Raw genomic sequence first — 24,416 nt, 5'->3', positions numbered from 1 at the left:
AAGAACCATTTCGTTCTTTCGTACGGATCTCTTAGAAGCTTTATTGAAGTTTCAAATAATGTGATTTTTGTATAAAACTTGGTAGCTAATTACGTGTTATCTGATATTGCATTTGGATAACTTCATAGAAATACATAACCGTCAGAAATGGGATTGGATGACCTTCGTGCAGTGAAAACCGGAACAGTCATAATAAGAAACCTCGTATGATATTTTGAAAACCAACTTAAAATAATATTATTTGCATATCGAAAAACCTTAGTTCATAAACAAACAGACAAGTTTTAACAGAATACGAACGACGAATATATATTTACTTATTTCATATAATTAATTACTGGTTATTCACTTCTTTTAAGAACTGTTTATCTAGTCTTTACACTTCTAAGAACTATGTAGTTGTTACACTTCTAGGAGCTGATTATGTAGTTGTTACACTTCTAATAACTGCTTATATGGTTGTTACACTTCTAAGAACCCTCGTCTGTTACACTTTTAAGATTACTTAGGTTTGTGCTTTTGAGAATGCGTCATGTAATTACTACACATTTTGCTCTTAATAAGACAAAACTAATAAGAAATTTTCAAAACATTTCTCTACTGTAGAGAGTGTACTTTGTTATCAAGCACAAATGGATATCTGTACTCTGCTCTCCACGGGTATTGAAACCCGATTTATCGCAAAATAACTCCGTAAACATACCACTGTGCAACTGGAGGGGGGCCTTTACTATAGAACTGTTTTTAATGTAATTATAAAAAATATTTTGTTAAGTCTTAAGAAACTAAGACCTAAATAACACATTTCAATACTTGGATTTTGAAAAGTGTATTTGAATTCTGTTGTTGTTTTTTGAAATGTAGAAAGGTTCGCAAGTTTTAAAGAGATGAAGGACCTCTGGAAACGTAATTTTAAAATGATAAGCGAGTTACGTGGACTTGTATTATTCGTTCACGACAACTGTTTCTGTTAAACAAGTTCATACATACATTAACATTTCCAAAACGAAGTTTCTTTTACGTTTTGTTAAAAAAAAAACTCATATTCTATTGGTATTAAAATTTGTCTCCCATTTTTTATTATTCTTTATCCTTATAGCAGAATTAATTGATTGTCATTAGTTACGGTCTCACACAAGAAATAAATAACCAAGTACCTAATATTCCTGGTCTAACAAGACTTGGTGTTCAGGGTGCCTGACTGACAATTTGCGGGTGACCAATTCAAATCTCATCACCCAACACTTTGCCGTTTCAGTCTTGAGAGTGTTAGAATGTTTTTTTAGTAAAAAAAATAACCTAAGAGTTAGCGGTGGGTTGTTTTGATTGAATGTCTTTTTCTAGTTTAACATATCAAAATTAGGAATAGCTAGCGCAGATAACCGTTGAGTAGTTTTGCTCTAAATTCAAAAATAGACAAATGAAATCTGAACTCCAAGTTCCCATAATTTACGTGAACAGGTTAGACAGGAATGATTTACCAATTTAACGGAAAGCTCTTCTAACCGTAGAATACTGTGTAATAAATTGGATATATTTACAGGTTAAAGTGGATCTATTTATTTATTGGATTACTGTACCCTAACACTTCGCTCGGCATGGCTAGGTGGTTAAGGCACTCGACTCGTAATCCGAGGGTTGGGGGTTCGAATCCTGGTCACACTAAACATGCTCGCTCATTCAGCCGTGGGGGCGTTAGAAAGTGACGGTCAATCCCACTATTCGTTGGTAAAAGAGTAGCCCCAGAGTTGGCGGTGGGTGATAATAACTAGCTGCCTTTCCTCTTGTCTGACACTGCTAAATTACAAACAGCTGTCGCAGATAGACATCGTGTAGTTTGCGCAAATTTAAAAAACAAATTTTAATAATTTATGTAATTATGCAAGTGGGTAGCTCTACCTGGATTAGGAATGGTGAACTGTGTTTGATTGGCTAGAAAATATACAACTAAGTGATGTTTATATCAATATTTATAGTGCTAATTCAATCGCTTCTAATTTTTCTGTCAAATTGAGTTAGATCACGGATTATATTTGCTATCAGGAATGCATATCAAAAAATCCCTAGGGATTTCGTAGGGACTTTGATAACTTAAAACACCAAAGATCTCTTGACGGTTCAAAAGAAGAAATTTTGATATTGGTAACGGGTGCTTTAACTCCTGCTCGTGTTGCTACGAAACTTTCCATTGAACTATACTTTTTCTCAGGGAATTCTACTCCTCATCAGTGCCAAGTGGTGAATAGAATCACAGATTGAGCTCATAATGTGCTTTTCAGAATGTTATAAATGTTGGCTGGTGAATAAGTCAGGAGAATAAATCAGTAGCGTCAATGACACTCGTTCTTCAAATTCTATACCGTCGTGAGTAAAACACAACTAAAACGCCCTACGTATAGTATACGGTATCGGTACATCACTACAAGAAGCCTAGTATACGGTACATCACTACAAGAAGCCTAGTATACCGTACACCACTACAAGAAGCCTAGTATACTGTACATCACTACAAGAAGCCTAGTGTACCGTACATCGCTACAAGAAGCCTAGTCTAGTTTTATCGATTTTGATTTTGTCCAGGGTTACTGATGAGGGGTGTAATTAACACAGTAACGAGTGCATGATCGAAGGATAACTTTGGTTTGGTTTTTAGCTCCTTTAAAACTACGATATGTAAAACATTCAGCACGTGAAGGATCACTCATTAACGACAAATTGACTGCTTCCATGAACATACCGTATTGTGTATTACAGAGAAGTTGGTAAAATTATATTGTTATATATTATAAAGGAGTTGGTTGGCTGTGCTGTATCACGTATTACAAAGGACTTGGTAAAGCTGTACTGTATCAAGTGTTATAAAGGAGTTGGTAAAGCTGTACTGTATCACGTATTACAAATGACTTGGTAAAGCTGTACTGTATCAAGTGTTATAAAGGAGTTGGTAAAACTGTACTTTATCACTTATTACATATGAGTTGGTAAAGCTTACTGTATCACGTATTACAAATGACTTGGTAAAGCTGTACTTTATCACGTGTTATAAAGGAGTTGGTAAAGCTGTACTGTATCACGTATTACAAATGACTTGGTAAAGCTGTACTGTATCAAGTGTTATAAAGGAGTTGGTAAAACTGTACTTTAGCACTTATTACATATGAGTTGGTAAAGCTTACTGTATCACGTATTACAAATGACTTGGTAAAGCTGTACTTTATCACGTGTTATAAAGGAGTTGGTAAAGCTGTACTGTATCACGTATTACAAATGACTTGGTAAAGCTGTACTGTATCAACTGTTATAAAGGAGTTGGTAAAGCTGTACTTTATCACTGTTGCTTATTCGTTGACTTTATTTGATAAGTTTTCATCAGTGAACTGAATCAAACTTTTAAGAACAAAAAATATTAAATATTAAATATTAAATACTACCAAAGCCATTTTTTTGTTGATTTCACGTTTATAACTCTTCCACTAGCTCCACTCAGCGACACAACCTTAAGTCTGAAAGCTTATAGTTTTAAAACTAGGTTTGGATACACAGCTTAATATGCAGCTATGTGTTTTACAAGAAAAACCTCCACAAGTGTGAACCGTTCCACACTACGTATTTTACGCTTCGCACAGACCTTTGTACAGATCGTTGGTGGTCCCTCCGAGCTTGCTTTGCGAATAATGTTGACCGAATTTTATTTCGATCCACCAAGATCTTAATGTTACAAATATGAGAACAGTGGGAGACATCAAGTTTTACTACTCGAATCTGGACTGGAGATACGAAATGACCTGGAGAAGCCATGGTGGGTAATGGAAAAGTCGGAGCTGGTAATGGAAAAGCGAAATAAAACGACGAAACGGGTTTCATGAACAATAGTCGTAACGGAAGACATAAAAGTAACAATTTTTTTATTTCTCTCGCTGTTTTTACGTCTTTCTATAACGTTATGACTATCGCAAATAATGAAATAAAATCCAATAAAAAACAACTATTTTGGTTTGTTTTAAATTTCGCGCAAAGCTACTCGAGAGCTATCTATGCTAGCCGTCCCTAATTTAGCAGTGTAAGATTAGAGGGAAGGCAGCTAGTCATAACCACCCACCGCCAACTCAGATTATGCAATCGCATAGGTCACTCACTGTTAGGTTGCTTTCTTTTGGAACTATCACCCTAACCTATACTGAGAATGCATCTGGTCATCGTCGCCCATAATTTTTGAATGATAGACTACAGAGAAATCAGATAGCTCACAGGCCTGCGATGGTTTTATTGTCTGGAAATTATTACACGTTCTACAGTAATTCCTATACGTTGAATTCCATGTTTTTACCCATCACATACAGAATTTGCCCAAAACGTCATATGAACTTTTACATAAGTGAATTATTATTATTTATATCAAGCCACATTTTATTATGCTTAAGGTGTTGACAGCCGCTGGGTATAGATTTCTCCAGAGCAATCGCGACACGAGAGTCTTATTGATCGCTCTAGAAACACGCCTCTAGTATATAAACAGTTAACAGGATGCATGACGTGTCGTTTCTGGATAGTATTTCGTTCTTTTGATATTATTTATTCGTTGCTACGACAACAAGAAGCTGTGTAAATTACCTAAACATATTCTGTTATATTTGTGGTAAAGTTGTTGTAAAGGAACAGAACAAAATAGTACAGAATTCGCCAAGCAAGCGTATTACCAAGACAAAACATGGGCTTTGCACAAAGTTTGCGCTGTTTGTGTCGAAGAGTTAAGACAACGGATTACAAGGAAAGAAAAAAGTGTTTGCCTTAAGGAAATCCGGTGGTCTGGAATGAGCTTAGAAACCATGGAGATAACTACTAGTTTTGCACATGTAACATGCAAGGCTACAATACTCGAAACAAAAGGAAACTTCTTACCCAAACCTTCAATCTGCTATAAGACGTGTTTCCTATAGACCTGAGGTACCCGTGCCCACTCCATTGGAGGCTCTTGATAAAGCTTTATTTAATTTTGAATTTGATAGAAGCAAGGATAGGGATTGTTTTCAACCTGAAACATCTGGAAAGGTTTCACCAAGACAAAAGGAAATGGAAAGAAGGTTTCAGGGAAGGTGAAACGTGATAATGATGACTGATTAAGAAATAAAACAATACGCAGTTTCGAGACTAAAAGACCTAGATTTTACGCACACAAAAATGAGGATGCATATTCGTTTGACATCAATGTCTTCCTTTTTCTTCAGTTTGTTTGTAGTTGTGTTTTCTTATAGCAAAACCATGTCGGGTTATCTGTTGTGTCCATCAAGGGAAATCGAACTCCCGTTTTTAGTGTTGTGAATCCGTAGAATTACCCCTGTCCCAGGATCGGAATTGTGTTTTTGTTAAAGAACATAATAATAGTAAACGTTAATTGTGATAAACGAAACAAAAATCTGGTCTACGTAAATTTTGCCGTCCTGATTTAAAACAAAATGTCTTTAGGTGATAGAAAAAAAGGAATATTATTTTCGAAACTAGCTACAGCTGAATTATAAAAATTAGCTATTAAAACCTATGCAACTTTAATGAAGTTTAAATTATCAGAACTGTGGAATCAACAGCACTCGTTACTAACTCTTGGACTAGTTTTATTTGACCAAGTAGAGGTAATTGACTGTTGCCTTTATAGTGCACCAACGGTCTCTAAGTGCGAAACGAATTTTGTTTGTTTTTTTGTTTTCTGGAAGCGGGCCGCAAACCATAAACCCTTGATTCAGATTTCTTACATTTTAGTCATTAGATTGTGCCTGGCCCTTACTGCTAGTAGATGTTTTATTTATTTATTTGCTTAAATTATGCAAAAATAATCCAAATACTTTATTTGCAAAATGGCGTTCGTTTCGTAATATAGTGGATTTGCTACTTTGAAAATACATTTTTTTTGATGTTCGAAAAGATTTATAAAATGTAAAAACCACACCAGACGTGGTTTATTGATATCGTGTTTAAACAGCTCTCAAATCGACTTTTATGGCAGCTATAAAAGGTTACATTTATCTGTAACGAAACGTTGCTTTATGAAAGAACAGTTAAAGTAAGAAAAAAATGGCAAATCTTGATAAAAGTTTCAGAAAACTCGCAGAGAAGAAACGCATTTGGCTATGAGAAGAGAGACGAACTTCAAATGTTGTCTGATTTACTGATTTACTCTTTTCTTTCTCGGGTATAAAACCCTCGAATTACTTCTAAATCATTTTGTTGTTTTGTTTGCATCTCAGCAAGAACACCACATCTTGAACAGCACGACTAGCCGTTTTATAATTTGATATATCAAATTGAAGCCCACTCCACGTGGGCTGGTAACTTCATTTATATAAAGGAGTTACTTTTGTGAGATTGTGTAATTTGATTATGGAGAGTTTATTACTTTGTGTTTTAGCTTAGTTAAGGTATAAGACATACGTATTAGTTTCACAAATAAAACGTTTAAACTTGCTGAAACGGAGATTTCGTTAATGAAGTCTGAAATATTAATAAGTTTTGCTTATTTGAGCGTGAAATTGTTTTGGGTCATGAAAAATGCATCATTCCTAATAAAATATGCCTAAATCAATGACTTACAGGCAGATGTTTCAGAACATTTTATATTATTAACAGTAAGTCGAAACAACTCACTTTGTATCGTTTGTTTTATGTTTGCATTTTGAACAAAGCTACGCGAGATCTATCTCCCAACGAATAATGGGATAGATTGTCATGTAAGAACACCCTTACGGATGGAATAACAAGGATCTTCGGTGACGGAGATTCGAGCCCGCGATCCGTAGACTGTGGGAGTTGAGCGTTCAAATTACAACAGTCACATTATCGATGTATCGAAGAGAAAAAATTCTAACCTTGCTTTTAGTTGATTAGATATAGAGGTTGTATTTTGATTTTAGTTGATTAGATATAGAGGTTGTATTTTGATTTTAGTTGATTAGATATAGAGGTTGTATTTTGATTTTAGTTGATTAGATATAGAGGTTGTATTTTGATTTTAGTTGATTAGATATAGATGTTGTATTTTGATTTTAGTTGATTAGATATAGATGTTGTATTTTGATTTTAGTTGATTAGATATAGAGGTTGTATTTTGATTTCAAGTAACCACCGTGTAACTTTTCTAAAGACAATTTCTTTTACCAAAGACCACAGGCCAGGCGTAGCCAGGTTGTTAAAGCGTTCGACTCGTACTCTGAGGACCGCAAGTTCAAATCCCCGTCGTATCAAATGTGCTCGCTCTTTCAGCCGTGGGGGCGTTACAATGTAACGGTCAATCCCAATATTCGTTGGTAAAAGAGTAGCCCAAGAGTTGGCGGTGGGTGGTGATGACTAGCTGCCTTCTCTCTAGTCTTACACTGTTAAATTAGGTACAGCTAGCACAGACAGCTCTCGTGTAGTTTTGCGCGAAATTAAAAACAAACAAACAAAGCGCCGATAGCCTTTGTGTAGCTTTGCACGAAAGTCAAAACAAAACAAACAAAATAAACCAAAGACCACCAAATGTTTTGGAAAGATGCAGAAACCTCGTGTATTGCTACTTTAACAACCGTTTTAATAAAGATGCGAATCTTCCATTTTAATTTTAATACAGCTAACTCCACTTTTTTTGTTCGTTTCAGGCGCATCTTCTGTGTCAGAATATAGAGCCCCGAGAATTTCGTTGGAGCCCCCACCAAGAGTCACGTTCCTCTACGACTCTGGAACGTCAATTCACTGCCTGGCTATAGGAAACCCTACACCAGACATGATGTGGGTTTTAGCTAATGGTACTAAAGCAAGCGATATACCTGGTTTGAGGGTTGCTTTACCTAACGGTACTCTCGTCTTTTCACCTTTCCGCTCAGAGTATTTTCGACAGGATATCCATTCCTCTGTTTACCGCTGTGTGGCTTCCAACTCTGTTGGTAAGGTTGGAAGCAGGGACGTTCATCTGAGAGCAGGTAGGATGGATATTTCAGTGTTTTTTAAGGCAAGAAATAATATAATTAAACATAACGTAATCGTACAGGAAAACATTATTCTTAAAAAGTATGTGTGTGTATGTGTTCCCTTTAGCAAAGCCACATCAGACTAGCTGCTTAGTACACCGAGGAGAAACGAACCCCTGATTTTAGTGTTGTAAATCCGTCTTAAAAAGTAATGAAAAAGTATGACTATTCTATACCATTATGTACTAGAAGTATTATTTTAAAATTTTAAACCAATAAACAATGCAAAAAAGTTTGTTTTTGATTGATAAGTTTGTGTTTTAGCTGAAGTAAAGTTACTTGTGTGTTCGAAATAATGGAACTCCACCGGCATGTATGAATAAATTATTTATGTAGCTTTAAAAATTATTAATAATGGAACTCCACCGGCATGTATGAATAAATTATTTATGTAGCTTTAAAAAATATTAATAATTTTTTTCCTAGTCATAACATAACTGAAACTACTTTAACTGATTAAGAGCACTATATATCGTACACCCCATTAAATATACTAAGTAAAGGTGGTATCAATAGTTGATTTATGCATGAAAGCTGCAACGGTCTGAAATGAAAACACCGTTAAAATTAGGGTTCAATAATGTTTGTTTGTTTGTCTTTTTTAATTTCGCGCAAAGCTACTCAAGGGCTATGTGCGCTAGCCGTCCCTAATTTAGCAGTGTAAGACTAGAGGGAAGGCAGATTGTCATCACCATCCACCGTCAACTCTTGGGCTACTTTTTTACCAACGAATAATGGGATTGACCGTCACATTATAACGCCCCCACGGTTGAAAGGGCAAGCATGTTTGGTGTGACGGGGATTCGAACTCTCGACCCTCGGATTACCAGTCGAGTGCCTTAACCCACCTGGCCATGCCGGACTGGGTCAATAATAAAAGGCCCCGCACGGCCCAGTGGTTAAGGCACTTAACTCGTAATCCGAGGGTCGCAGGCTCAAATTCCCGTCATACCAAACATGGTCGCAATTTCAGCCTTGAGGTCGTTATAATGTTACAGTCAATCCCACTATTTGTTGGTAAAAAGGTTGTCAAAAAGTTGGCGGTGGGCAGTGGTGACTAGTTGCCTTCCAGGTAGGTCTTACACTGCAAAATTAGTGAGAGCTAGCGCAGATATCTCTCTTGTAGCTTTGCGCAAAATTAAAAACAAACAACAATAAAAACACACCTTATTCACAATAACAACACTTAGAAACAAATTTAACACTTAACAAAACGGAGACAATGTACCTGACCAGAACTTGACACCAATATTGATAAACAATTTATCATAAATATTAATAAGTCAATAATAATGAAAAATACAGCAAATTAGTATTCAAACAAGACCTCACAATATCAGTAACAATATCGAGTGAAAAACAACGTTAACCATATCCTTCAGTAAGTCTCTTATGACTCTCTCTCTTTTAGTGAAGCTTCTGAGGGTATTAATTCACTGAGTAGGTCACAAGCTGTTCTTCAACATTAATAGCATTTGTACGTCGCCGATAGATAGACGTGCTATTAGGGCCGAAACAGAACACCATGAAAGGAACGACATACAATTTTCCAGTAATCGTAAAATTTATTTGCCCCTGAAATTTGTAATTATAAATAACTTCTAAGCACACATACACGCGCAAAAAGCGTTAAATATTAAATTTAAAGAGCTTCGAGTAAAGCGAGCCTAATTCCAAACATCACAGTGACTGTAACTAGGAAGATACCTTAGGTGTTGGCTTTTTTTTTTTTTTTTTTACGGTTTGCCATTAAATGTAAAATGAAACAATATCATAATAAGACACGCGTAGAAATGTCGTAAATAACGTGGATTGGTTTGGATTGTTTTGAATTTTGCGCAAAGCTACACGAGGGCTATCTGCACTAGCCGTCCCTAATTTAGCTGTGTAAGACTAGAGGGAAGGCAGATAGTCATCACCATCCACCGCCAACTCTTGGGCTACTCTTTTACCAACGAATAATGGGATTGACCGTCACATATAACAGCGCCACGACTGAAAGGGCAAGCATGTTGGATGCGACAAGGATTCGAGTGCCTTAACCACTTGGCCATACCGGGCCCAAAAGACACGGAAAGAGACTTGCATTGTATCAAGCTAGTAAAAGCTGTTACTTGGAGATATATGTATAATCATTTTACCTTTTGTGAAACAAGATATCTATTTACTCACTCAGATATAAACACGTCTTAAATATAGTGTCATTTTTATGATCTACAGACAGCTTCACGTGTATTTAACATGGTAACATGAATTTCTCAGAATATAAGTTAAACGCCTTTAGTTTTATTATATACCTTTACAAGTCTCTAGTGTTACGTCTTTCGCGCCATCGAGTTTATGCTGTAAAACTGGTTTGTGACTCTGGTAGGAAACCCCTACTCATAGGATTCATCGACACACTTAGACTCCAGGAAAAGGAAAGAATTACTGATGGTAAACCGTAGGAGATGGAGCCTGTTTGGTAACCATATCTGTAGGTGTGAAATATCTGGTAATCATGTTGCAGGTGTAATATATGTATGGTAACCACATATGCAGGTGTGATATATCTACACTGCTCGACTGTACAAGATAACAAGGGTCTTATTGAATAATTTTTATGAGCTTCTAAGAATTTTTTTTCACAAACAAAAACTTTACTGATAAGTAATAATAAGAGAGAACATTTCATGATTTAGTTTGTTTGCATAATGACAGATCGGTGAGAGCTCCAACGTCAAACATTTTACGAGTAAGAAACAAATCTATGATATTAGGCTAAAGTTAAACAGCCAAATAGGTCTCATAGTTTCAAAGGTTAGAAAATAATGTAGGCTTAACAGCAATATTCTCCCCGCCATAAGTGCAAATTTCCGAAAAATCGATGAAAAGCAAATCTACTAGATTCTTCTTATATACCAAATTAGGCTTAGTTGTATCATTCTGCTATAGAACTTGTTTGGATATCACAAAATGCAAAGAAATAAAATTATGGTTTCGTTACAAGTTGTTTTTAGTCATTAAAAAAAGATATCGTACGTTCTTATATTGTTAGTGTTACTTGCTATTGTTTTGTTCTACTTACATATATATATCTTAACAAATAGCAAGAAATTTTTATCTAAACTTTATATTTTCAGAAGAGGGAAGGAACAGTAATTTTCCACTTTCGAGGGAAAAACTATTTTCATGAAACGCGCGTAATATTTTTATATCGTGTATATTTCAGTAAATTATACCGAAAAGGACAACGGATGGTAGTAACTTAGTAAACTCATTGCTAATTTTTACAATAACAACTATTATTTTTGTTTATTTCAAGTGAGATGTTCTTTCATGAAATCGCTATCAAAATCCAATATTTAGGCAAATATGATTGTTTTTTTGGTTTCCATTTCGTGCAAAGCTACAGGAGAGCTACCTGCCCTTGCCGTCCCTTGAGGAAAGGAGGCTAGTCACCACCTCCCATCGCTACCTTTTGGGCTAATCTTTTATCAACGAATAGTAGAATTGACCGTCACATTATAACGCCTCCATGGCTGAAAGATCGAGCATGTTTGGTGTGACGGAGATTCGAACCATCAACCCTTGGATTACAAGTAGAGTGCATTAACTACTTGGCCATGTTAGACCTAGCTCAGGCTAATTCAAGTTTATCGCTTTGAAATCAAAGAAAACTTTTAAAACCTTGCAAATATTGTATCACCTTGCAACAGAGAAAACATTGAATAAAACACTCACGCATAAAGCACATAAAAAGTCATTTAGTGAATCAGCTCAGCGGCAAGCTGACAAACTCGCAGCGCTAAAATCCTGGGCTCAATTCCCCGCGGCGAACAGGGCACAAGTAGTTAAATGTGTAGTTTTATTTTTTTGCTAAAAAACAAACGTTCTTGAGATGTCTTGATAAACACGCGTATGGGTGAGACTTTAGATTATGCTGACAACATGCTTCATGTCTTAGCGGGCTTTTCCTGCATTAGGCTTTATAGATAGATGCTCTTATTTATTGTCGTGTAATGTTTTAGCTTTCTAATAAGACTGCGCTCTACCCGCCAATAAAAGCGCTGCACAACATTGAGAAAGAACACACTGAAACCAAGTATTAGCAAACTTGAACATTTTGAAGGATAAAACAAAAACCCATTTCTTTGAACCAATGGTCTGATAATGTCTTCAGCACGCGCACTGAATTTGTTCATTCTAGTTACACCAATGTCGATAAAACCTCTAAAAGCGTGGTTAATTCATTGCTACAATATTTACAGAGGATGAGCCAGCCATTTGGTAGTTCGATACGCGGCTGAATTTTATTATCGCGTACGTTCCTTTCTGAATGGGAAAACGCTAATTAATTTTACGTTTGATACGTGTATATATAGATACGTTCAGATTTGGAATTTGTTTTAAAGTTTAAATTTTAAGCAAGTTAAAAATAAAGAAGCCTGAGCTAGAAAATAAGTGTTTGTTTCAGTAACGATAATGATTTGCAACATTAGAACCGCTTTTCACCCAACGTCAAAACAATTTCTTAAGCTTCCTATTAAAAGAGTTTTACGTCACGAACCTGTTGGAAGAAACCAATTATCGAACTACGAACTTATTTTTATAACCTGATAACATCAAATAGCATGAATATAAGTAACATCACTATACAGAAAAAAAATATGTAAAAAACTTCAATTAAAGTAAAGAATTGAATGAATGATATTGATTATATATGTTCCCCATTGGGACAGCGGTGAGTCCCCGATTTACAACACTAAAATCAGAGAGACGTTTTCCTTCGGGCCTGGCATGGCCTAGCGCGTTAAGGCGTGCGCTTCGTAATCTGAGGGTCGCGGGTTCGCGCCCGAGTCGCGCCAAACATGCTCGCCCTCCCAGCCGTGGGGGCGTTATAATGTGACGGTCAATCCAACTTTTCGTTGGTACAAGAGTTGGCGGTGGGTGGTGATGACTAGCTGCCTTCCCTCTAGTCTTACACTGCTAAATTAGGGACGGCTAGCACAGATAGCCCTCGAGTAGCTTTGTGCGAAATTCAAAACAAACAAACAAACAAATCGTTTTCCTTCGGTAGACACAACAGATAGCCTGATGTGGCTTTGCTTAAGAAAATCACACCCGCGATTATATCTTCTAAAAGCAAAATTTTTACTGACTTAACAAAAAAACAAAAAAATGTAAAGCTTTAAATTATTTGTAAATAAAATATTTTTCACAAATTAGTCTATTTTTTCTTTACTTTTTTTCATCTGCCCCAAATGGAAAACAACGTTTGTTAAAATGCTCGTGACATTCAACGGGGTGTTGTTAGCAAGATATTTTGAACATGTGATTTGCGAAAATTTAATTTTAAGATTTTCATTTTGTTTGGTATAAAAGTAACTTTATACCGGGCACAGTAAAACATAAGTACAATTTTTTTGTTTTTGAAATTCACCATGCCAAGTGAACAACTCTTTAATAACAGAAATTGCAGTTTACTCATCTTTCCTAAACGGAAATGTGTTATTACAACAAGTTATCATTCGCTTTCCCAGATTTTTCTTATTATTGTTATTATGGTGAAATATATAGCATTTACAAATTCGTTGTTTTAAATACTTTGATCTTGTATGAACACAAATAATATTAAAGTTATTTACACATTTCCAATTATTATATTAACATAGGACATTCTACTGAGTTTCTCACTTTGTTATTCTCTGGTGAAGCATTCTGAAAATAGGTTGAATAAACTGTCATGTAGATTTGATGTTATTGATCTGTTGCTAAATATGTTTATCTCGTGAAAGTACAACATCTGTAAAACTTTCTAAGTAATTTCTGTCATGTAAATACGATACTTTTAACTGATTTAATCTAATCTTTTCTTTAATGTAATCCCTCGCAAGTGTTCGAATTATTTCAGCCAAATTAAATGGAATGTTTGTTTTAATGTGATATCTAGTAAATCTAAACAGGAATTTGTTACACTATAATCAATATCTGTTTCTAATTTTCCACCTGCATGTGTTATGTGGAAAAAATCTAAAAAAAGATAAATGATTTTCCTCGTGACTATAAATAAAAGTGATATGATTACTTGAAATAACTTTTAGCTTGAATATGCTGGAAGATATCTTTAATTTCCAAACACTCGTAAGAACAGCTAAACGTATAATTGAATATTTTCATGTTAACTGATCAAGTTTATTAATTATTAAATAAATCATTCTTAATTCAGTAAAACCTATAATTACGTCCCCTAGTGGTACAGCGGTAATTCTGTTTTGATACCCTTCGTAGGCAGAGCACAGATAGGCTTAACTTCTAAACAAACAAACAAACCCATAACTACAGTTGAATAGGTAATGGCCATTGATTTTGAATGGTTTTGTTTTGAATTTCGCACAAAGCTACATGAGAACTATCTGCGCTAGCCGTCTCTAATTTTGCAGTGTAACACCAGAGAGAAGGCAATTAGTCATCACCACCCACAGCCAACTCTTGGGCTACTCTTTTACTAATGAATACTGAGGTTGACCGTGACATAATAACAGCCCCACGGCTGAAAGGGCGAGCATGTTGGGTGCGATGGGAATTCGAGCCCGCGACCATCGGATTACGAGTCGAGTTCCCTAACTGCCGGGCCAGTGACCATTGTTGTACTTTTAAGTTATATAGAACTTATGTTATTAAAGTAAAACTAATTATTAGATAGAATGAATGAAATAGCATATAACACAGATTGTAAAGCTGTTTGATGATGTAAATTTTAAATGGGGTGAAGCTTACAATGACGTGAATAATTGCCGTTAAGCCTAAACAGCCACAATATCAACATATAAAGTAACAACATCAGAAACACTAGAAAAAGAACACAATCAACATTCTTAAAACATTTTTAAAAATGTAGGCCATCTTTGGTAAAACTTTCAACTTCACCATGAAAGTAAATTTCTAAACTTATTAATTGATTAACTGTGCAGGTAACTCCTGGTGGTAAGCCTACTTTTTAGTATTAGAGACCTTCTTTTCATTCTTACACAACTATTGTTTCGATTTTCACACAAATTAATGCTTTATTTTCGTTAATATATTTTGGAAGTACAAAGGCATAATTCATATTTTATTGAAACTTTAATAAATAGTAATTTTTCTTTTACATTTACGTTTTCTTCAAATTTATATTTTCCAGCTCTTTTCTTTACTGTTAGCAGTTCTTTCGTAATTGTTGAAACTTGTAGTGTCACGTTGCCATTTCTTCATAAAAAGGCATCACTAGTCACAATAACAAATGTATTTCCATTACCTGTTTGACTATATATTATCTCTTTTTTTATCAAATATTTTAAAACATCTATTTATTTTTTTAATCTTGGAATTTAAACGTTTAAAATGCAACTTTTCGTTTTGATAAAATATTTAATACCTCAGTCTTTTTTAAGTAGAAGAAAATTCGATTTTGACTTTGGAATGTGATGATCCAATTTATTTGAAAAGACTAAAAATACCCTTAGAAACAAAGTCTATGTGTAAACCTTTTATTCACAGTCTAGTTACAGAAGTAAAATGGATGGAAAGTTACACAAGTTTTAGGAAAGGTAGAAAAAGTAAATATTTTTTTATCTTGGTCTACATATGTTTACAACAGAGAACAAAGGTGAGAAGGAGATAATCTATCCTAGAAATGTGTAAAACTAACGTGAGAAGAGAATAACCTATTCTAGAAATATGTAAAACTAAGAAAAGAGTGGAAGAAGCTATACTAGAAATGTGTAAAACTAAGGGCAGAAGAGAAAAACCTATTCTAGGAATGATCAAAAAGAAAGGGAAGAGGAGAATAACCTATCTAAGAAATGTGTAAAACTAAAGGAAGAAGAGAATAACTTATCCTAGAAATGTGTAAAACTAAGGGAAGAAGAGAATAACCTATTCTAGGAATGATCAAAAAGAAAAAGAAGAGGAGAATAACCTATCCTAGAAATGTGTAAAACTAAGGGAAGAGGAGAATAACCTATCCTAGAAATGTGTGAAACTAAGGGAAGAGGAGAATAACCTATTCTAGAATTGTGTAAAACTAAGGGAGGAGGAGAATAATCTATCCTAGAAATGTGTAAAACAAAGGGAGGAGGAGAATAACCTATCCTAAATATGTAAAAAGAAAGTAGAGAGGAGAAGAACCTGTACTGGAAAAGTCTCATGAAGTAAATTTGTGTCCATTGATTTCTTGGTTTACAGGCTTCAACCAGTAGTCTTTCTTTGAAGACGAGTTTTGTGATTTAGTTATTATATTTATGATGTGAATAGGTAACCTGTATGTAAGAAGGATTCCAAATTAGACTTATGCTATCTAAAAATGTTATTATATTCCATATTTTATTTGAAAATAACAAAATTCCAAATTATTTTACTGTTTTCTTCTTCTATTTCATGATTCATTTTCTAATTTTTAATAAATTCTTTCTTTATAAGGCAACGGTCGAAGATTCATTACTTACGAGCCCGCATGACCAGATGTTTAAAGAACTCAACTCGTAATTAGAGGATCGCGAGTTCGAATCCCCGTCACACCAAACATGCTCGTCCTATCAGGCGTGTAGGCGTTATAACGTTACGATCAATCCCACTATTCGTTGGTAGAAGAGTATCCCAAGAGCTGTCTTCCATCTAGTCTTACACTGCTAAATTAGTGACGGCTAGCGCAGATAGTCCTCTTGTAGCTTTGCGCGAAATTCAAAACAAACAAACAAACTACTACTTTCACGAATTTGTCTACGGTATTTTAAAGCTGTGATAAAAAGTTTAGTGACGGTTTAATCAAACACGTTAAAAACAGATATTTTCTCAAAATCAAACACGATAGCTTATGCTATCCTTAAGAGCGGCAGGAATTTACACATAAAATATGTTTTAAGGCCCATTTAAGATTCATAAATAGATGGATACATTGATAAATTAAGTTTTTCTATGGTACTAAAAAAACTATTGACTAGTACTTAAATTAACATTTTATGTGTTTCTGGGGTAAACGACCTACTTGGTGAACCACAGGCTTCAGAAATATTCTAAAGAAAATTTTAAACGACTGAAGAAAGACAGTTAGCCAATAGAATCCGCCGCTATAAGATCCATGTCCGGCTCTTTTAAATCATAAAACGGAATTGAATGTTACTGTTATAATGCGTTCCACAGTTAAAATGTATAGAGCATCAAGATTCGAATAGTGGACTTTCCGATCCATAGCCTAAAACGTCAACTACTAGGCCACAGCCGGCCAATAACGTAATACTTAAACCAAAACCACATTACAGATACTTATTTATAAATAAACAATTAAATATACTAATATTATGTATATATGTTGTGTAAATTTGCAGTGGTCCACCAAAAGTACGAGGTCCAGGTTTATGACGAATTTGTTACACGGGGGAACACAGCGATTCTCAGATGTTATATCCCTATGTACGTCAGAGACTACGTCATTGTGACAACGTGGGAGCGAGATGACGGTGTTACCATTGTCTCAAACATAGTAAACGGTAAGTGTACGTTCAACAAAAGACTTATTTTCTGATTGGTATGTTTTAAACGAAATATCAAAATGGCCCGGCATGGCCAGGTGGGTTAAGGCGTTCGAATCGTAATCTGATGGTCGCGGGTTTGAATCCCCGTCGCACCAAACATTCTCGCCCTTTCAGTCGTGGGGGCGTTATAATGTTACGGTCAATCCCACTATTCATTGGTAAAAGAGTAACCCAAGGGTTGGCAGTGGGTGGTGATGACTATCTGCCTCCTCTCTAATCTTACACTGCTAAATTAGGGACGGCTAGCGCAGATAGCCCTTGTGTATCTTTGTGCGAAATTCAAAACAAATAAAGATATCAAAATGGATGTACAGGAAGCGCGCTCGCGCAAACACGCTGAAATACCGTCAACTGATTAGAAATACTTAAAGTTCATTTAAGAGTAATTATGCGTTTCAAAATAATAACTGAAACATAAACTTTATTTCAAATTTTAAAATTATGGCCAAACCACTTTATAAACAATATCTTAAATTTGTTTTCTATCCACCAACAAATAAAGATTCGGAGGTGATACTTCCTACCCTTCTATACCATACATCTACATTGTAATTGATTATGATAAAGTATGGTTGTTTTGAGAAACAGCCCAGCAACTTATATATTTCGACCTTGAATCCCTTTAAAATGTTCTACATTGTCTAAAACATCAGCCTGCCATGATTGTTTGGGATTGGCTCAATAGGCTCTGAGTAATTAACCAACAGGCTTTACAAAAAAGAAATAGGGTTAAGTTCAGTTGTGAGTCCTCAGGACATTTTCCGTATTTCATAGTGTTTACATAAAACTTTTGGTAGAGATTAGTCCAATAGACTGGAAGGAGTTAGGGTACAAAACAAACACACATTTTATCTTTATATATACATATCGATTCGTGTTGTGTCTGTATGTGAGCTAATATAGTATTGTTTTCGCTTTCATAAACTTCAGTATTTATATATTATGTGTTTTTATCTTTTAATTTATTTTAGTTTCGGCTTGTTTTTTATTATAACAAATTAACGTATATACACACTCATATATAGTTTGAGTATGTGTATTTTTTATTTTTGCTCTCGTTAAAAGCGCTAGAGCTTTTAACTTTTAACCATATTTGATGATGGCAAGGAACCAGTTTGAAGTAAGCACAAATGTGTGCTATTTAAAACACAAAACATATAACTTTTCGACCTTCTTAAGTTGTCACTTGTTTTGCCTTTTAATACTATTATTAGCTGTCGCTGCTATATATTAATCACTGTTAAGTATGGTTTATTTGTACTCCAATATGGTACTTCTATTTTTTTATATCTGGAACGATAGAGTAGTACATGTAAGAAAATATATGTGCTTTATAGAGTTATGACACCTTGCAATCAGCAACATGATAAATATTAAAAACATCTTTGAGACCATGTCATTAAACAGGTATGTATATATATATATATATAGAGAGAGGCAGACGACATCATATAAGTAAATATATTTTACATTTTACTTCTTAATTTATTAAACAAGTATATTAAACTGTAAAATGTAAAGCATATTAAACTCACATAAAACGTTCTCCAACTTGAGTACCAATTTTAACAGCTGTTGAAGTAATGTTATGAAGCGTAGTTTGAGAGTTAATTGTTTTATATATATATATGTATGTTTGTATATATATATATCTGTATGTATGTATATAAAACTGAAAAAATTCTTGAGGTTTAGAGGAAAAGAATGTAAAAAGGGCAGTTTTGACATCTTTATGTGTCCCAAGATCTTTTCCATCAAGATAGTTCTGCAAACTTCGGAATAGCTGATAATCAGATGGGGCAAGGTCTGGAGAATAAGGAGGATGTGGAAGTTTTCCAAGTCTAGCTCTTCAATCTTTGCAGATATGATCCTTGCTGTATGAGGCCGTACATTATTCTGGTGTAACACACATTTACGATTGATTAAAGCAGGCCTCTTAGGTTTCAGCGCAGCATTCAAGCGCTCTAACTGTTGAAAATATAAGTCTGATGTAATCGTTACATTGAGTGGCAGCTACTCAAAGTGGATCACATCAACAATATCCCACCAAACGTTTAACAAAACTTTCCTAGGATGGAGGTCCGTTTTGGACTATGCTTTAGCCAGGTTACCTCCACTGAGCCATTGTCTGCGGCGCTTTACATATTTGTAATATATCCATTTTTCATCTCCAGTCACTAACCTGTCCAGAAAAGGTAAGTTATGTTCACGAGAATGCAGAAAAGTGCAAATGACTACTCTTGCCCTGTCAAATCATGGATGACTAATTTTCCAAGTTTTAACGCCCTTCCAAGATATTGCAGATGATAGTGAACTGTTAAATGGGATGAATTCAGCTTCTGTGCTAGTTTTTCAACTGTTACAGCACAATCTTCATCAATTGCAGCCAACAGCAAGTCATTATTAAACTCAACAGGACGACCTCAACGCGGCACATCACTTAAGCTGTAGTCACGTGATCTAAACATCTGAAACCACCTTCGACATTGTCTTTCATTGAGAGACTCCACACCATAAACACTTTGAATATATAGTGTAGTTTCTGCTGCACTATTGTCTTTTCTAAATTCATAAAGCATTATATGCCTAATGTGCTCCATAGACGCATCCGTCTTCATAAAGGTTTATTTGATTAATGATCTGAAAACATGGAGTTGAGTTAGTTTCTTTTATTTCTCTGAACAATGTTATACACGTCCTACTACACATTTTAGTCATTAAAGCTTTCTACAAAGACAAAAATGGTGATGCACCTTCTGTATTAAATGTTCAGACATTACTTATGGGATGGCCTGATATTACGATTCTCTGTTGTTTGTCAGGACGGCCAGTAGTCGAAATCATATGCTGTTGTCACTCTTCTGTTCACATTAAAACCCAAGTTCATTTCAAATCCTGATTTTGTTGGAGCTTTCTTTTCGGTATGCTTAGAAACGTATCTTAAGCACGTTATAACAAAACTCTTATTGGTTAATTCTGTCAGTGATGGCTATTATTTTTTACAAATGAAATTAAGTAAATGTTTTTCAAACTGATCCGTGAAACTGTTAAAAGGGCCACGTTATGATAGATGTTTAAATATGTGTAATATACAAAACCACAATAACATCTTCACTTCCATATAGAAAATAAGCTAGATTTTTTTTTTTACATTCATCTAATGTTACTATTTAAAGATATATATCGGAAAGTCTGAACATTTTTTATACACGTCCTACCACATATTTAAGTCATTAAAGCCTTCTACACAGTCAGAAGTGATAATGCACTTTCTATATTAAATTTCGTGGCGTTACTTATGGGATGACTTGATGTAATATTGTTGGTCTGTTACAGTCAGTATACTATAAGCCTCGGAAGCTCTTATTTTGACAAAAACTTATTAATCGGAAAACTACAGGAACGTTTATAGATTTCAAACATCAAAAACTTCAGTGAATTAATTTCAGATGTTAGTATTTTTACGAAGACAATAGATATTTTCATCTTGAAAAACGTGTGATGAATAGAGCTTGCTAGCATTTCCGTTAAGTGAAGTATATCTGTGTACCAACACAGAAGTAATTTGCTCTTTGTGAATCGTCGACAAAGTATTGAGTTCTAGACCGGATAGAGGACTTAATAGTGTTTGTATGTTTCGTAAAACTTCTGTATGTAAATCATTATTAGTAATAACCGTTATTATAAATTGTATTATTATTTGTATATTAAAATATACTTGTTTTATAAATAAAAGTGTGTGTAGCAATCTTGTTGGCAAATATCATAAATTTGAAACATATCGACATTCAATTAACTTCCAAATTAAAATGTCCGGTTATTTGAAATCGTAATACATAACGTACGTCACATAATGAATTGGAGACTCGTCCAAGATGAATTATAATACGTAACAGCATGTGTGCTAAAGGTTTCAAATCAAAGCATTAGGTAAAAACTTAACTACCTGTGTTTTTAATATAATTAAGTTAAAAGTTAATAAGACGTGTTTTAAATATAATTAGGTCAATATATACATTTATGTTTGTGTTTTAACATACCTATAAGTGTTTTTAAAATCACTGGGCTACAATTGGACTGCTTGTGGTTTTAATATAATTGCACGGATAAGATATTGTGTAGATCGCTAGGATTGAATTCCAAGCTGTGGAAACTGGGGATTTTGATATAATGAACATCTCTGAGACTTGGTGGGATTTGATCGGTTTTCATGAGAGAGTTTTTTGTTTTGTTTCTTAAATATTAAAATATGTATTATTTACTATAATTACAGTATTGAACACAAAGATGAGGAGCAGCTTTATATGTGAAAAGTGAATTTTATTCTATTGAGTTGGAGCATATTAAAGAAAAATAACACTGAGGTCGCTTCAGTTTGTGTTAGTGGATATAAAGGGAAAAGTCTTGTAATTGGGATTTGTTACAGACCACCAGGTCAGATTGTGGAAGGTAACGAGAAATTATATAAAGAGATCAAGTGATGACAAAAAAAAAAGAGAGATGTTATTGTCATTATGGAAGATTATAATTTCAGGGGTGCTGATTGGAAAAATATTGAGTCTGAGAGTAAGGAGGGGATAGATGTTATGGAAATTGTCCAGTATACTTTTATACATCAACTAATGACGAAACTTACACGAGAGAAAACCATATTTGATTAATTATTAGTATCCAAAGTGAGTACAATAGACAAAGTTTTGGTTGGTAAACATTTAACAAACCTCGACATGGCCAGGCGGTTAAGGCACTCGACTCATAATCCGAGGGTCGCAGGTTCGAATCCCTGTGACATCAAACATGTTCGCCCTTTCAGCCGTGAGAGCGTTATAATGTTATGGCCAATTCCATTATTCATTGGTAAAAGAGTAGCCCAAGAGTTGGCGGTGGGTGGTGATGACTAGCTGCCTTCCTTCTAGTCTTACACTGCTAGATTAGGGACTGCTAGCGCAGATAGCCCTTGTGTAGCTTTGCGCGAAATTCTAAATTCTAAACATTTAAGTACAAGCGACTATTAGGTTAGCGATTTTACTACATGTAGAATTGAGGAAAAATAGAACTCTGATTACAAATTTCAGAAAAGTCAGTTTTGATGGAATGAGACATGATCTTGATTTTGTAAATTTGACAAAAGAGTTATGAAAGGGATCTTGAATAGATGTGAGAAGCATTCAGGGAAAAATTGACATAACATAACATATCGTTTTGGAACAACATGGGACCTACTGGTCAATCTTGGATGTTCCATCCTCTTAACTAAATTAAAATATTTAAAATTGTCAAAAAGCTAGCTCTTATCATACAGAACATACATATTCAGTACAGAAAAAATCTATGGACAATGAAGCGGAACAAGCCATTATGGTTCAGTAAAGATTCAATAAATTATATCAGGGATAAATATAAGAAATGTAAAATTACTGGAAACAATAAGAACTTAGAGGACTATAGGAAACCAAGAGAGCTGGTTAAAAAAAAGTTTAAAAAAGGCAAAGCTGTATATGAAATAGGGTTGACTGAGAAAGCTAAATAAAACAACAAGGAGTTCTTTAGGTATATGATGGGTAAGTGAAGTGTAAGGATGGGGATAGAGCCTCTTAAAAGTAACAGTGGAGAGCTGATATCAGAAGAATTATGAGATGATAAACTTGTTAAATTATATATTATCTTTAGTTTTTATGAAGGAAGATAGAAGTATTATGTTTTAATCAAAGCACTTAATGTAAGGAGGAAAATACTGATGTAAAGATGTCATCTTAAGTTCTGAAATTGTAAGAGAAAGGTTGGGAAACCTCAACACTGATAAGTTCCATGGACCTAACAACTTTTATTGCAGAGTTTTAAAGGAACTTAATGATTTGAGTTGTGAACTGCTAGCTAATATCTTTATAGGTCATTGAGTAATGGAAAAGTAGTAGAAGATTGAAAGCTGGCTGATGTTAGTCCAATATATAAAGGAGGTGATAAACATTGTCCAGTCAATTATAGGTCAGTTAGTCTTACATCAGTAGTTGGAAGAGTTTTGAAGAGTGTGGTTAAAGATATATGGCACTTCTTTAATTAGTTTGATACAATGTCAATGAAACACCATAGAAGACATGACATGGGCAGGTGGTTAGAACGTTTGACTCGCAATTTGAGGGTCGCGGGTTCGAAACCCCGTCACACCAAACATGCTGGCCCTTTCATCCGTGGGAGGGTTATAATGTGACGGTAAATTCCACTATTTGTTGGTAAAAAAAGTAGCCCAAGATTTGGCGGTGGATCGTGGTAACCAGCTGCTTTCCCTCTAGTCTTGCACTGCTAAATTAGGGACGGCTAGAACACATAGCACTTACGTAGCTTTGCGCGAAATTCAAAACAGACAAACCAACAGGGTTTTCCACTCAGAGAAGGTCTTGTTTCACAAATTTTCTGACATTCTTTGAGAATGCTACTGTAAGTATTGATGAAAGAACTAACGTGTATTTGGTTTACCTTGATATTCAGAAAGCATTTTGATAAAGTGTAAAACTTAGTGATATCAAACCTTGTAGGAAAAAGAAACTGTTAATAAATTCTCATTTTTTTGTAGCTAAACCAAAATATACTCAAATTGGAGCTTACTATACTGGTATTTTTTAATAAGTTAAAAATTAATACAGAGTATTCTACACAATAATGAACAAAGCTGATATTTCATTATGTTATGTGGTTTTTTCTTCTATTTTATCGAGTTAACTTGGAACCAAACAGTATCGACTTTCCGACTATAGAGAAGAAAAAACGTAATTATATTAATACTGCCATGTTATCTCTTCTCTCTCATAAGCGTCTCATGGGAACGAATATTGGATATTAAATGATTTTTGAAACTTTAACTCATGTCGCTTTG

At 34.7% G+C, this 24,416-nt stretch overlaps 1 protein-coding gene across 4 annotated transcripts in view; it reads left to right on the top strand.

Annotated features, from left to right (window-relative positions):
- LOC143243021 (cell adhesion molecule Dscam1-like) overlaps positions 1 to 24,416 on the top strand; it is a 115,797-nt gene that overhangs the window by 21,518 nt on the left and 69,863 nt on the right. For all 4 annotated transcript variants that reach the window (XM_076486661.1, XM_076486659.1, XM_076486667.1 and 1 more), the window contains exons 2-3: positions 7,626 to 7,946; positions 17,339 to 17,500. In XM_076486661.1, coding sequence (XP_076342776.1) covers positions 7,626 to 7,946; positions 17,339 to 17,500 — 483 coding nt within the window. The remainder of the gene's footprint in view (positions 1 to 7,625; positions 7,947 to 17,338; positions 17,501 to 24,416) is intronic.

This window comes from Tachypleus tridentatus, chromosome 2 (assembly GCF_004210375.1).
Source record: "Tachypleus tridentatus isolate NWPU-2018 chromosome 2, ASM421037v1, whole genome shotgun sequence".
NCBI classification, from domain to species: Eukaryota; Metazoa; Arthropoda; class Merostomata; order Xiphosura; family Limulidae; genus Tachypleus; species Tachypleus tridentatus.
The sequence above is the reverse complement of the archived record's forward strand: the minus strand, read 5'-3'. Positions and strand labels throughout refer to the sequence as shown.